Source organism: Tyto alba, unplaced genomic scaffold (genome assembly GCF_018691265.1).
Source record: "Tyto alba isolate M040663 unplaced genomic scaffold, T.alba_DEE_v4.0 Super-Scaffold_2, whole genome shotgun sequence".
Lineage (NCBI taxonomy): Eukaryota > Metazoa > Chordata > Aves > Strigiformes > Tytonidae > Tyto > Tyto alba.
In genome coordinates, this window is record NW_024881282.1 from 30978136 (window position 1) to 30992262 (window position 14127).

At 44.7% G+C, this 14127-nt stretch overlaps 1 protein-coding gene across 1 annotated transcript in view; it reads right to left on the reverse strand.

Annotated features, from left to right (window-relative positions):
• SYN3 (synapsin III) overlaps nucleotides 1-14127 on the reverse strand; it is a 203184-nt gene that overhangs the window by 168904 nt on the left and 20153 nt on the right. The window contains exon 3 of the mRNA XM_033004423.2: nucleotides 1054-1111. Coding sequence (XP_032860314.1) covers nucleotides 1054-1111 — 58 coding nt within the window. The remainder of the gene's footprint in view (nucleotides 1-1053; nucleotides 1112-14127) is intronic.

Consider the following 14127-nt stretch of genomic DNA (forward strand, 5'->3'; position numbering starts at 1 on the left):
TTCTGTCCCAGACACAGCCTTTGATTAGAACATGTGTGTTCATGTATAGTCCTAGGCAACTAGACAGCACCCCTTTGAAAAGAGAAGGAAACATTTAGCAAGACAAATGGGTCCTGAAAAAGTCTTCAAAACCACGGCATAAATAATTTTATACACACACACACACGATGCAGAATCAACATCTTTATAAACACATAAATATCAGGTAATTCAAACAACATTCCCCAGCTTTCTTTATCCATCCAAGCAGATTTATAGCCCCAATGAGTAAAAAACAAGCATATGATTCCTGCAGGATCTCCAGCTCATCTCTACATCTCTCTCTTCTTATGCTTGCTTCCAGGTTAGGTGCCTACAGATGATTATTAATAATCATTTCTACTTTGACAACAGCATGCAAAGTCTCAGTCAATACTGGGACTTCATTTTGACAGGCATTGCACCAACACAGAGAGGAGGGGACAGACCCCAACATGAAGTGTTTTCAACTGAAATGAATGGCTGGTGCCAAGGCTAACAGACGCACAGAGAATTTGTCCAATGCCCTGCAGAGCACATCAGAAAACAGGTCACGAATCTCCTTACTGTTCCTATGGACTTTCAGCACATAAAACGCTTTTGCCATGTGTAGTTATTCTGCATACTTTAACCAAAGGTTTTAGGCTTAAATCAGGGTAAGTCAGAAGACTTGTATGGCTCACATGTGGAACATAACATCATCAACATGTACTGTGGCATACTGGCTTTGCACCTTTTCAGGCATATATACAGAGCTGTGAGGTAGTCATCCAATGGAAGAAATTATAATCCCATCACCAGAACAGAAAGTTTCGGTTTAACGTGAAATAATGACTGATTCTGCAGAGGTAGGGAGGACAAAGAGATGGCACACTACGATGTTTTCATTTATAGCTTACACATTTCCATAAAATGTACATGTCTTAAAACTCCACATTAGTTCCTTTCTTCAAGAAATATCCACAGATTATCTGTCATTAAGACCTCAGCCCTGTCCACACACATTTCTTAGAGCTGAATTCAGTTGTTACTGACCTGTTCCACTCGGATATCAAATTCTCCATTCACCTTCTTCCCCTGGAAATATTTGGCCCTGCAGAAGAAACCAGAGAGGCAAACATGGTTAAAGAAGATTTTGGCTTTCATTAGATACTGTTTTTCTTCTGCATATCCCTTTCTGCTGAAGAATTTCTATCCGGGTCACAGAGTGTTTTCCTAATTCCTATCTTTTTCCAGCTTTCTGTTCTCTGGGAGAAACCTGCCAAGCCAGATGAAAACCACATTGAAAAGTTCTTTCAAGGCTTGTGACTTTTTCATTTTATTTTCAAACTGAAAACCAAATGCTCTCCTAATCTTTTCCAGAGCAACAACTCTAATCAATTACTCCTTGCTATATCTCATTTAATACTCAATCTTTATTCCGTAAAAGCAGAGCAACATATGGCATGGCATCAGAACTTTCTGTTGCTGAGCAAGAATCTTTATCATCACAGCTGAAGTACTTGTGAAGCTTAATCTCTTGCTCTCTTGCTGCAGAGCTGCTTTTCGATTCTGTTTGTCTTTCTGCTACTGATTTAGAGAAACAGTATCTGCATCTACAGTGTCACTAATGAAGGATCTCTTCTCCTGAACTGAGAAACTGTGTTTGCTTTTGGGCTGAGCAGTGTCATCAGAAGAACTTACACCTTCCACCAGCCCTGCTCCCAGCTGCCTATGCTATGCAGACAACAAAGTACTTCCAGAAGGGTTGGGTGTTCATGAAAGGGGAAGGCTGACAGTAGTGTTGGAGAAGAAAACATAGGAAAAGGGCAGGCAGTTTTAGCTTATCTGTTCGTATGTGTGTATAATGCCCCTTATATTGATTAGTCAGCAGGGGATTTGCCCTGTGAATTTCTCCCTAATTTTTCCCCTCCCCAAACAAGCTTGAGAGAAGAAAATATGAATTTATTTTCTCAGACCTCCCCCTAAAACTTCAGGAAGACCATGTAGGGTCCAAAAAAGCTCTTCTATTTGGAAAGCATTGAAAACACAGTTAAGCCCTGCAAGAGCTGTTTCCAGAGACAAAGTAACTCTCTGCGTTCTGTTTCCAACTGGCAAAGAAAGGACAGAATAAAGAAGTAAAGGAAAGTGAGGGGAAGCCGGCTTTGCTCCCTATTTTATAGTATTAGCAAAAAAAGAAGCTGGCTCACATTTTTACTATGTGTCTATTTGTTCCAATAAAAAAAGGAGAGACAGTAGGAAGGCAGTTTTCCCTGTGGCTGAAACACACCAGTTTTCAGCTGAATTCTCCCTTCCCCCAGAAATGTGAAATATAAATAAAAAAGTTGTTTTGTTTTGTCATTCTGGCTCAAAACCAAGTCAAAAGTTTTCATTTTATTAGAAAAAGACACTAAAAATATTAAAAGTTTTCTGCTTTGTTCTAATGAGGGTATCTGAAAGCTGGCCCACGCTTCCCTTCCCAGACAGCCCATCCATCAGCGTGGTGCTAGTAAGACCTCTGCATAGATGTCAGTGAGGGACACTGTAGCAGCCAGATGTGACCAAGATCAAGCGGCCTGAACAACCCCTGTCCAGTATAAAAAGCAGAGCTCTGGCCATTTTTCTTCCCATTTTTGAATTTATAAGTGTTGCATTAAAAAAAAAAAAAAAAGCAATTCAGCAGACAAGCTGAGACATCATGCCTCTAACAATAAACAGGAACGCTAAATGCACTTAATAATTCCATCATATTTCTGGAGGCACGGCTCTAGAGGGTCTGGCAACATTCCTCACTCCTAAACATTGGGGATATTGCTGGAACCAGTGACTTCTCAAAAACTGGAACAAGCTTTAAGTGGGCCCACAGGAACTGGTCTGAAATTTGAGGCACACTATTCACTGGTACAAGCTTGTTTTTATTCCCAGCATGCTCATAATGTATACTCCTTACCCACATTTATGAAACACACTTCCTCCCTCTATGGCCTCTCCTCTTTGCCGACCAGCTGGTTGCTAACTCCTTGGTGCTGCTTTGCTTCGGTGTGTAATGAAGTGTGATTAACTTCAGCCCAGTACAGATGGAGCAAAGAGGCTTCCACTGCCTAGTCCAGGAAATTAGCCTTCACACTGTTAAAAATTCCTCTCTCCCATCTCTACAGTGCTGGCTCTGGTCATGGATAGTCACACAGAGGGCACGTCCAGTGTGAGGAGTCAGAGCGGAGCAAGAAACCTCAACTTAGACACCGTGTGACCTCTCCTTCTTATACCTCTTTCCACATGGGTTGTCTCATCCCATGTCTCAGATAACTCTCTTTTAACAGCACAATATATCACTTTCTTTCAAAGACAGGCCCCCAGGAGGGTTAATCTGCTCTGAATGTCTCTGAAGACTACAGGTGCTAAGCAATTTGCAGCCAAATATTTTGGTCAGCCCATCATTTTGACACAGCCCAGGGTAAGAATGAAACACTTCTTACTGAAACATCTCTGAAATGGATGAAGTGATGTTTTCAATTTGCACCCGGGGTTTTGGAGACCCCTGGGCAGTAGAGGCTATCATGTTGAAATGAAAAATGGCTTTAGCCTCACCTGAAATTTCAAGCAAGCTGGAATCATTGCTGATGCCACAGAAACATCATGATACCTCCATTGCAAGAGGGAGAGTCTTTTGGTCAGTACTGCACAATGTATGAAATGGTTTCTGGTCCCTACAGTGGACATGAGATGGAAGAAAGGAAGACCATGCTGTTCTGGCGGGGATGCAGGAGAAAGTTAGTTGGATGTTTCTGGCAGGTGAGACTGTGCAAGACATTTGTGGATGCTCTCTGCCCCAAAACCACCTGAGCAAGGCTCTTCCAGACCTCTGCCTAGGAAGTGACATGCTGCAGGTTTATCTAGGCAACTTGTAGGACAGCAGGGGAGTGGTACCCAGAAGACCAGTTAAAAGCCTTTCTGGGGAGCCTCAGAGGTACCCTCGTTCACCTCCAGCACAGCCAACTGGCCGTGATCAGAGGAGTGGCTCATCGCCCTGGGAAGGGGCTGTCTGGCACCCCCCAGCTCAGGAAACTGGGCAAGGCACTGGTCACACAAACCCACCCCCTCTCCTGGGCAGTTTGCAGCACTGACCACCACTTGGCTGGCCATCCCTTTATTTTAAAGCATGTCAGATGTTTAACCCGCCAGAACGCAGAGTTGTAATTTGTCTAGGCAGGGTGCAGATGGGGTGGTGCGGTTGCTGTGATCTCAGTAAATTAACATGTAAACATGTTTTGACTGAAGAAAACTGCAGGGCCATGCTCAAGAGCAGTTCCTGGGTGGGATTTACAGTGCTAGGCAATGCATTTAAATGTGGCCGCACTGGCTGGGATGGAAGAAACACCATAATAAACAGCCAAAGGTCTGCCCTGGCTTCCAGGGAGCAAGCTTGCCTTGAACCTCTCTTTGTGATGTAGAAGCCACATGCTCTGGAGAAGGACATACTTTCTGGGTGCAAGGGCATCAGACAAACATAACTTCTGCTTTCTGCCTCAGCCCTGACATGATTACAGGGCCACAAGAAACCTGATGCCTCTTCCCATGAAGTAATTTGGAAAAAATAAAAGCTTACTTTCCAGAGCTGCCATGAAAAAAGCCCGGTCTGCCTCAGTGACCGTGACTGGAGGAAGTATATACACAATTTTCTGTCAGATATGGAGTGTATCCTTAATAGCAGCAGGGAAATATAAATTATCAATTCACCTCCAATTACCAACATAAGAGCTAATTCGCAGAAAGTCCATGTATAACATTAGTACCCTTAGGTGTCTGCAAAGCATCTGTCTGAGAAAGAGATGACAGCACTGATCCAAGACTGCAAACATACCTGTAAGACAAATACCAGAGTTTATCCCTCTGGTGTCACCAACAGCTAGGTCAGTTTGTACTGCACCTATGTGCGAGCTGCCTGAACCGGTGTGCTTCCCTGCACCTTCGTACTAATGCCTGTAGTCTGCAAACACAGGGATCCGGTCTTCATGGGGGTGCGAGGTTCCCCGTCAAAGCCTCATGTGTCACCGGGCCCAGGGGAGATAGAGCTGGGCCAGTGGGCTACAGGTACAGGAGCTGTGGCCAGTCTGCACTGCTACGCTGCTCCTGCGTCACGGGGAAACACGGCACAAGAGAAGTAACTCCCACACGTGGAGTAGGGGCTTCCAGGATCAGCAGCAAAGGGCCGAAACTCACAAGCTGCTTCTGTTAGTACAGCATAGACCATCACACAATTTCTCTCAGTACAATAAAAACTGGTTACATCTGCCTTGTTCTCCTTCTGCTTTAAAACAAAAGTAGGTGCAATGAGTGCACAACCCATCAGCCAATACACATGCTCAGCACAGGAATCCAGGAGAAACCATTTGTGCAGAGTTTGTACTATCTCTCCTGGAGTTATTTCTTCTCTCTTCCTTTTGCTTTTTTTCTCTCAGTGCAAAGAAACATATCCAAGCTGCTTCAGAGGACTGCTTTGGTGTTTTCGCCTGGATCTGTAGGAAACAGAGACATTGGGGATGTAGCATGGGACTGCACAACCTCTGCCAGGCTGGAAAATGCTCTGCACAGGTGAGGAATAGGAAAAGATGCCTATCTGTCAGGCATCAGAGAAAGTGCCTAAGGAGCTCTTCCCCAGGTACAGTGCCACTGGACAGCAGCCCATATAAGAAAAGGTGCAGAAATCAGCATCGGGAAGGGAGTAGCTAGGAGGGACAAGAGATCTGAAGCGATCGGGGTGCCTGGAGGAGTGCAGTGATTCGAAGCTTAAAGCTGTTCCTCCAAGTCCATTAACTGAGTGAAGCAGAGTTGTGGTACATTATGCAGCTTTGAAGACTGGCTGGTATTTTGTATTAAGTTCATGGGACTTCAACATATTCTGTAAGATGGATCCTGTATGAAGCAATTTTCTAGGATAGGAAGAGATCAAAGAAATATAGCTCAACTCTTCCTGTGAGAGACCTCAGTGGAGCTGACATAGCAAATATCATTGCAATTGCTGGTAGTATGTCCTGGAGTAACTGGGAAGCCATCCTTCAGACAAACAAATAAGCCTGAGCCCAAATCCCCTGTGATGTGAATGAACCCAGGCACTTTTTGAGGCATCACTGTTCGACAGAGGCCTTGAACTACAAATGCAGGAGCAGGCTTGTACCTTCACCCCAGCAATAGGCTCAGTATCACTGAGAGCATGCCAAAGAGGGGCACTAGGATATTATAATGGCAAATTCCTCCAAATCCTCTGCCTGAGCTTGTGCCTCTGGAGAAAGACGCAACAAACAAAGAAAGCCAAGCCACACTTTGGGTGGAGACCACTTCTTATCTGGAGTGGGAAGCAGTCTTTTCCCACCCTGCGGAGGGGCCAAAGCAAAACATGCTGAGGAGAGGGGAAATATGCAGGACTCTTGGGGAGAGGTGAGCAAGGGAGTGGGTGGAGGAAAGAGGGAGAGAAATGATGAAGAGACCTGGGTAAATAAACCAAAAGGGGTCCATGGGTAAATTCTGGAATTATCTGAATTACTTCCCTTGAATCACATTACACATATTTCTCTCAAGGCCCTTGGGAAAATAAGGCATGTCATTTCTTTCTGGATCAGCTTGGAAAAGGCGAGGCTGAAGCCCCCTGGATTGGGTGTGGGGGGACCTCAGGGAAGGCAGGGAGGGGGGTTAGCCACTGTACGAAATCCCCGTGTCAAAGGGCCTGGGGGCCCAAGTGATGCACAAGGCACTCACTGTATGTCCGCATTGTCTCCTTCATAAAAGGGGCTGGGACTGGGAAAAAGGAGACAGTTTCCAGGATACCCGCCAGCAGCCGCTGGAATGCTTCAACCCCTACCCCTACCCCCCCCAGCCCCTCCACACTATAAAGGCTGTGGGGAGGGGAGGGAAGAGGAGAGATGCATTTGTGCCCTTATTTTTTTCAGGGGTGAAAACAGGGAAGGTTTTCCTTTCAGAGGCCAGCCTTGAACCCCTTCACCATTCCTCCCCAGTTTAGCAATTCCCAGCTGCAAATAGTAAGGACTTTTGAGATGGTCAAGCCACAACTGTCCAGGACATAGGGAATAGAAAAATCACTCTACAAATGCTGAGATTTTCAACCAATTGGAGCTTTTGTCCAGATCTGCTTTGACCCAGAGACCTTTATGCACTCTTCAGCCATGGGATGGACTGGCTGTTAGTTAATATTTATTCTGTAAGAGTACCTTGGGCCAGGGGTGGGGGTGTTAGGGTACTAAAGATGGTGGATAAGTGTGTGCTTCAAGACCTCGGAAAACAAGGTCTGCACAACCGGTGAAACGGACCAGAAGCAAGTGCAGAAAGAAGGAACAGGTACCTGCACTGTACAGACAGACAGGGAGGGACCCAGAGCTCAATCTAAATTTTGGGTGGGGTGAAAAGGTAGCCCTCAATGCACTGACACTTTGCCAAGACCTTCACAAAAGTTTCAGCCCCAGGGTGCAGTACTGCTGTGCTCAGCCCCGTGTCTCTCCGGGGAGGGATCATCTTGCTCCCGGTGCTGTCACCACCCGGCTTACTGGAGCCGCCGGATCGAGAGCCGGCTGAGCTGCGCGGCAGGTAGGTCCCCGGTGTCCGAGGTCGGGCCGAGGTAACAGACTGCCTTTGTTGCCTTCTGGGAAGAACCACGAGGCCCAGCCCGCTCTGGTTACTGTAAAACAACCCCTGAGGCGTTATTAGTTACGGGATCACATCAAGGAAAGAAATACCTCTCCTGAAAAGGTTTGTATCGAGCTGCGATGGTGGTACGGTTGGTGGTTTTGGTTTTATTTTGGGATAAAGGAAGACCTCGTGGTGAGATCCTTGATGAGGTCCAAGGTCCCACCCGACAAGGCTGGAAGGATTTTCTTGGCTTGAACGCACACATAAAGGGAATCTTCAGGGCAGGAAGGGAGAAGGGTTTTTTAAATCTTCTTTTGTGAGTCCTCCCTTTCTCTCAGGGAACTGAAGGCCTGTTTTCGGGGGAGACCTGCGTTGGCAAGCCACCAGCACTTTAATGATCGCAGACACAACCATTCAGGCTGCTCTTTCTATTCAAGGAACTATGGAGTCCCACACAATACCGGCCTCCCAGCATCTTCCTGTGCCATCTCCTGCTCGTGAAACGGGGGCAATCAAAGCTGTCCCCCCTGCTTCAAGAGAAGCACCATTAGTTAGTGCAGTACGATTGCTTTTGGGCACAGCTTTTTCTGCTTCTCTGAGCTGTCAGGATAAAAAGGACACTTTGCTGTAGGTCGGATCCCCCACCCAGGCTACATCACGGTTACATTCCTCCCGGCCACCAAGAGCTGGGGGGGCGGAGGTGGGGGGGCCGCTTTAAGTACAACATAAAGCAGCAATTTTATTTTGTGTATTATTGAAATAGGACATTTCTGGAACATTTCCACATTGCTAAATCTAAATGGTATGGCCTGGAGCTCTTTGCAAGGGGTATCATTTTGTTGAGGGTTGTGCAATGTTTTATTCCATCCCGCTTGTGCCCTCCCCGAACTCGAGGAGCAGGGGAACCGGGCTGACTCAAACCAACACTGAGGCAGGGCTGCTGGCTTTCAAGCAGAAGAAATCTGTCTCGCAAACCTTGAGAAATACATCTGAGGGATTTTTAATTTTTATTTTTTTTTTTTTTAATATGTACAGGACTAGGCAGGACTTTCTGAGGTTAAATTCTGTGCATTTATAGGAACGCTGGTAAAGCAATTAAGGTCCCAGATTTGACTTACATTAGCATATTTATAACCTGGTGGGGAATGTTTTCCATATTCTTTGTGTCTATTTTTGTAATGATACTAATCCTTTACATTTCTGTATCACCTTTCATTTAGGAGGACTACATCCCAAGTTGCTTTACATACGCAGGACAAAAATACAGACAGACAGGATGGTGATATACCTAAAACAGATTGGAAAGCTATGTGATAAATGCAATTTATGGAATATCTTTGACAGTCTTACCTCTTTTTCACCCCTATGCCTATATGCTAGGGAATACAGAAACTCTTCATGCTGCTTCCAAGCACGTGTATGTACGTGCACACACACACACACACACACACACACACACATTTAACATAAACTTGCCTCCTCTTTCCTTAAAATTCCATTTTGCCCTCAAGTCACACTTGGCATGAATTATAGGAATAGAAACATTCAGTCCTGGGTAGACATAGCTAAATGATAAAAATGCAAGGTTTTTAGCCAGATTTGTGAAAACAAATTGTACTTGTAAACTTTTTCAAATTATAGTTGCAGAGTTGCACAGAACTTGTGAAACTTTAAAAGGTCACCTCTGTATAATAAAAGCTAATTCATAATAATTTATTTTCAGTTACCACCATGTTAGATGATTTTAGGTTTCTTGTCAGGAAATGTAGATGAAACTTTGCAATTTAACCTCCAGATTCCTGAAGTCAAGCTTGAAGAGTAAATTTTGAATAATAATAAAAATAAAAGATAATGAAGTCCGAATCCAAAAGCTAGTTCAGATCTTCCCATTATATTTGAGTTAGGTACAGAAATATTCATCTGAATAATAAGCCTTAGTATATGATATTCAGCCTACTGAAAGCATGAAATGACTCATGACACTCATTGAATATTTTTGGAAAGGAATCCCTTGCAAAAAAAATTAGGATTTAGGAAGTCCCGTGTTACTAAAATTCAGTGTTAGACTTATTATTTGATCAATTATATTTTATGACAAATAACATATTTAAGGCTCAATATTGTCATGTACTACCAGAAGTAAAAGTAGTTTTATTTTAATAAGAAAGGTTTTATAATTTCCTCTGAACAGTATAAAACAGTAATCTTGTCAGGTCAGTTCATAATTAGACCTGAATCATGACATTATTGTTATACAAAGAATCATTTCAGATTTATTAAGAGGATTTCATTCAGTATTAATCACAGTTTTTCTCTTTCTTCATCTTTAAATTTTTGGAGACAGTATGTTCAGGCAGATTTGGCTGTAGAGTAAATGGGAAAACAAGAATGCAGTTTGGTGTCTCCTAAAATATCCTATCTGGCTTTTTTTTTTTTTTTTTCTGTGAAACATGGCACAGTCCTAGTGCGTGGAACTGCTGCACATAGGGCATGTCTATTTTGTGCAAGACATGAAACAGCCTGAAATTTCGGCAAAACACAGCAATAGCTTTGAAAAGTGACATGAGGTATTTCACAAATGCAACTAAGATATCTAACAAATGCAAAAAGAAGAATTTTGTTATGTTGTCTGTTCCAGAAAGCGATGTTTTTAGCATATGTTGCTAATAGGAGCCTTAGCTGTGCTTGATCACTTCCCAAATAAGCTGCTTAAACATGAAGCATTAGGCCAGAAAGCTGAGCACTTTCGCAGAGGGTGGGGATTAACAATTCACAGTACTAAATCCTATTTGATCTGCTGAGAAATTCAACCCAGCAAAAACTTGACTTTACTTAAGAGCGTGTCGGGCGAGGGGGTCTCCAGAGGTGGGACGTTTTCCTCCCGGCTGAGCTCGGGCTGCCAGAGCTGGCCCATCGGCCATCATATGGAGCCCTGCCACCCCCTTCCTCACGGTCCTGCTCACTTTCGCTGCGCGCTTGCCTGTGTAGTCATGTCTGAGCTCCTTTTTTTTTTTTTTTTTCTGGCAGCTGCTGTAGGTGAGTTGTGGATGCATTTTTGGAAGTCTCCCGAGGCACAGAGACTGCTTGCCAGGCCCACGAGAAGGTGCCTCATTCTCCAAGTGGGGGCTACCTGGCTGAGATATGTACCATTAATGACTGAAGAGAAGCAGAATTTTCCCCCAGTGTGCTGATGCACGGGGACATTGGCTGCTGCGGCTGTCTCTGAGGGCTGTTTTTGTCAAAGCCAAGAGCACAAGGGAGCCATACTGACAGTGTTTTCCTCTTGTACACGTCCTGCATGTGGCAGATTCACTGTGTGCTTCCTCGCAGTGTGCTAGAGCAGGGTCTTGGAGAAGGGTGGAAAATTTGTCAAAACATTGTCACTTTAACAGAAAGCTGGGTGAGTTCCCTTGCTTTTAATAGAACGTACTTTTCCTTTACTGATGTTAATGCAGAAAGCAGCTGATCATATTCTGTGGGGCTCAGAATATTTTTATAGTACTTTGACTTGGGAATAAACAAGAGCATATTGCATGTCAAGAGTGGTAAGGATTTTACAGAGGAAGACAAACCATGGACTTCCATGGATGCTCTTTGCTTCCTCCAGACCTCTGAAAGAAGTCGAGCGCTATACTGTACCTTCAGAGACATAGTAGCTCCTTAAAAATAGAAAGGATTGCCATTTGTGACTTTAAAATGCATTCAACATGCACTTGCCTGTTTGGGTTGTTAGAGAATTTCATCATACACTTGTGCAACACCTCGTCCTAATCCACAATTGCAGCTCTTTGCCTCTGCTGTAATATAAACAGGGATGATAAATTAATGTCTGGCTTGGCAATATTGCTACAGTCTCCAATTATGAGAAAGTGTTTTCATTTACAGAAGAGAAATCAAATGGCAGATTCCACTGTCTCTTACCCTTCCTGTCTGTGAACAAGCTAGTCCTTGTTGTAAACCCTATGTAACTTGCTGTGGGGGGAGGAGGCATTGTGGAAGCCCCCTGCCCTTAAAATAAAGGTAGAGCTTCGGCAGTTATTTCTTGGGGATCTTTTCTAGTACAGTTAACTATTTCAAAAGGAGAAGGAAAGGGTTTCTTGAAAACCAAACACAAAGCTTTCACAAATAGCAAGAACAGGCAGAGGTGAAATCCACTTCAAACACTGATGCTTCTTCTAAACCTGAAATCGCCAGCATAGAAGTAACAATAGGTTGTTGTTCACCCTCCAAGGTCTGAGACTGCTTCTGCACATGATGCCAAGTGGGCAGCCAGAATCCCTGGATAACCAGCTTCTGCAGCTCTGCTCTCAGAAGGCAAACGCTGCTGCCTCAGGCTAATCAGCTTGAGCTCACATAACACCCTGGCAGAGACCAAGATGACGACGGGCATTGCCCAGAAGGACCTCACCAAGAATAAACATCCATGGAGGCATGGAGCCACTGCTCTCCAGTGCTGCTCTCCAGGGCTCACAGAGTTTTCTGGAGACATGAAAATCCACTGCCAAGTAGCACTCGTGTCCTACTGGAGTGGTAGCACTGGTATGCTCTCTCAGAAAGGACCACATGTTACTTTCAGGGGAAGATTCTAGGCATGTGTTTCTGTCCATGCTACAAAGAGCCATGGAAATCTGAGGCAGACAAGGGTTAGTAATGTGGTTTCCTTGGTTTTCATGTCATACGTATGTTAGGATACAGTCGTGAATGCATACACTAATTTTGTTCAGTGCCCTCACAACTGTAGGCGGAGTGAAGGCAGGGAGCCTTTGCAAGCGGCATTATTTGATATCCACAAGGCTGCGGACAGAGGCAGAGAACTGGGAGAAATGAAGGGGGTCCCCCATCATGTGTAGAAACTGCTGAGTTACAGACAACAGAGTGACAGCCTGGACAGCAGGATGTGTGGAGCGCTTACACACGAGTGGAGGAGTGAAGACAGCACGGGTAGCCATACCTCCTCTTTATATCTCCCAGCTGCTGCTCCTTGGGCAAGCTCAGCTCACAGACCACGAAGTTTGCATGACAGAACAGCAGCTGGGAGATATAAAGGAAGGGATTTGAATGCAGTGTGTATTTTAAAACATGAAAACACCACAACAGAGTCCAACCCCTCCTTGTCCTTTCCCCTGTCCAGACTACCACCTCCAGCACCATTAATCTCAAGGAAAAACTAGACTGGCCTTTGAGCTAGGGCTTTCCTCTCTGATTACAGTGTTTGGACTAAGCAGTGCCTGCTAAGCCCCAGATGCTAGAGCAGTGCATTAGAGGCACTCCCATCCCCAGCTGGAGGATGCTATGTTAAGGGACTGCCACCTGGCAGCATCTTCAAGGAACTGCAAAACGCCAAGCAGAGACGGAGGTTGGTGAGCATCAGCCTGCTGGGACACTTGCAGGTGCACCCGGGAAGGAGAGATCTGGGTTGAGCCAGACCGGTGTTGCTGACTGAACTATCTGCCTTTAGGAGGCTGCTACTGTGATAAAAGACATTAGGCCTGTGAAACATTTGATACGATGATCACCTTATTGGGAATGTTCCCACTCAGTTAAAATGTTGTTTCTCCTTTGAGAAAAATCCCACTGTTTTCCCTCTCTTACTTCAAGTTGGCTAAAGAAGACTGACCCAGTGGTACTCAGCCATTACCCCCTTTTATCTAAGAGCCAAGCTCTGGTTTTGTGAAGATACACCTGGAGGGGCAGGTCCCACCTTGTCCCCACTCTCCTGGGAAAGCAGAGAAGACCAAAGGTAACCACTTTACTGAAGAGTGTGTGGGATGAAAAGAACAATAAAATAACATCCCTTGGCCAAGACCTGGTAACCCAACTTCTTTCCTTTTGAAATCTTCAATGCAGTCCCCTTGACTGTGCTACCCTTCCTTTTTTTTATTGTGTTGTGACAAGCTGACAGACGAAACAATAAGCATGTCCTCAACACATGCCTAGGATTTTCCCCTAAAGAGGTCTCTTAGCCAGCTTGTCTAAAGCCTCCTAAACCAGCCAACTTTGAAAGGGAGCACACTGTAAGCAGTAAGTAATTTCTCTAACATTTCAGAAGATTTCAGCTGTGCTACTCTTCGGAAAGTGTCCTCTGCTGCCCAATATCACACGAAACAAACTTCCAAACTTTTGTTTGTAAACAGAGACTTGCATGAACAAGACAAATTTGAGGCTTAGCTGATCCTGGGAGTCTTTTGTCATTAGTCACTATGCTTAGCAAGTAAAGGGCTCTTGACTAGCCAATGAACTCCAGTTATTGGTATTGATAGTAGTAGGCTTGGGTTAATTTCTATTAATTGACGTACAAATTTGGACACAGGGAAAAGCTCGAGAGAGAGGAAGATGGAGAGAGGAGTCCCTTTACACTTTTGGAGCCAGCACAAACAGTAGGCCAAGGTCCTGAATCACATCACTAGCACACCTTCAGCTGTGACCTCTTAGGACCATTACTAGATGTGACAGCTCAGCTAAGCCTGCTGAGCCAAGAATGCCCTATGTGTG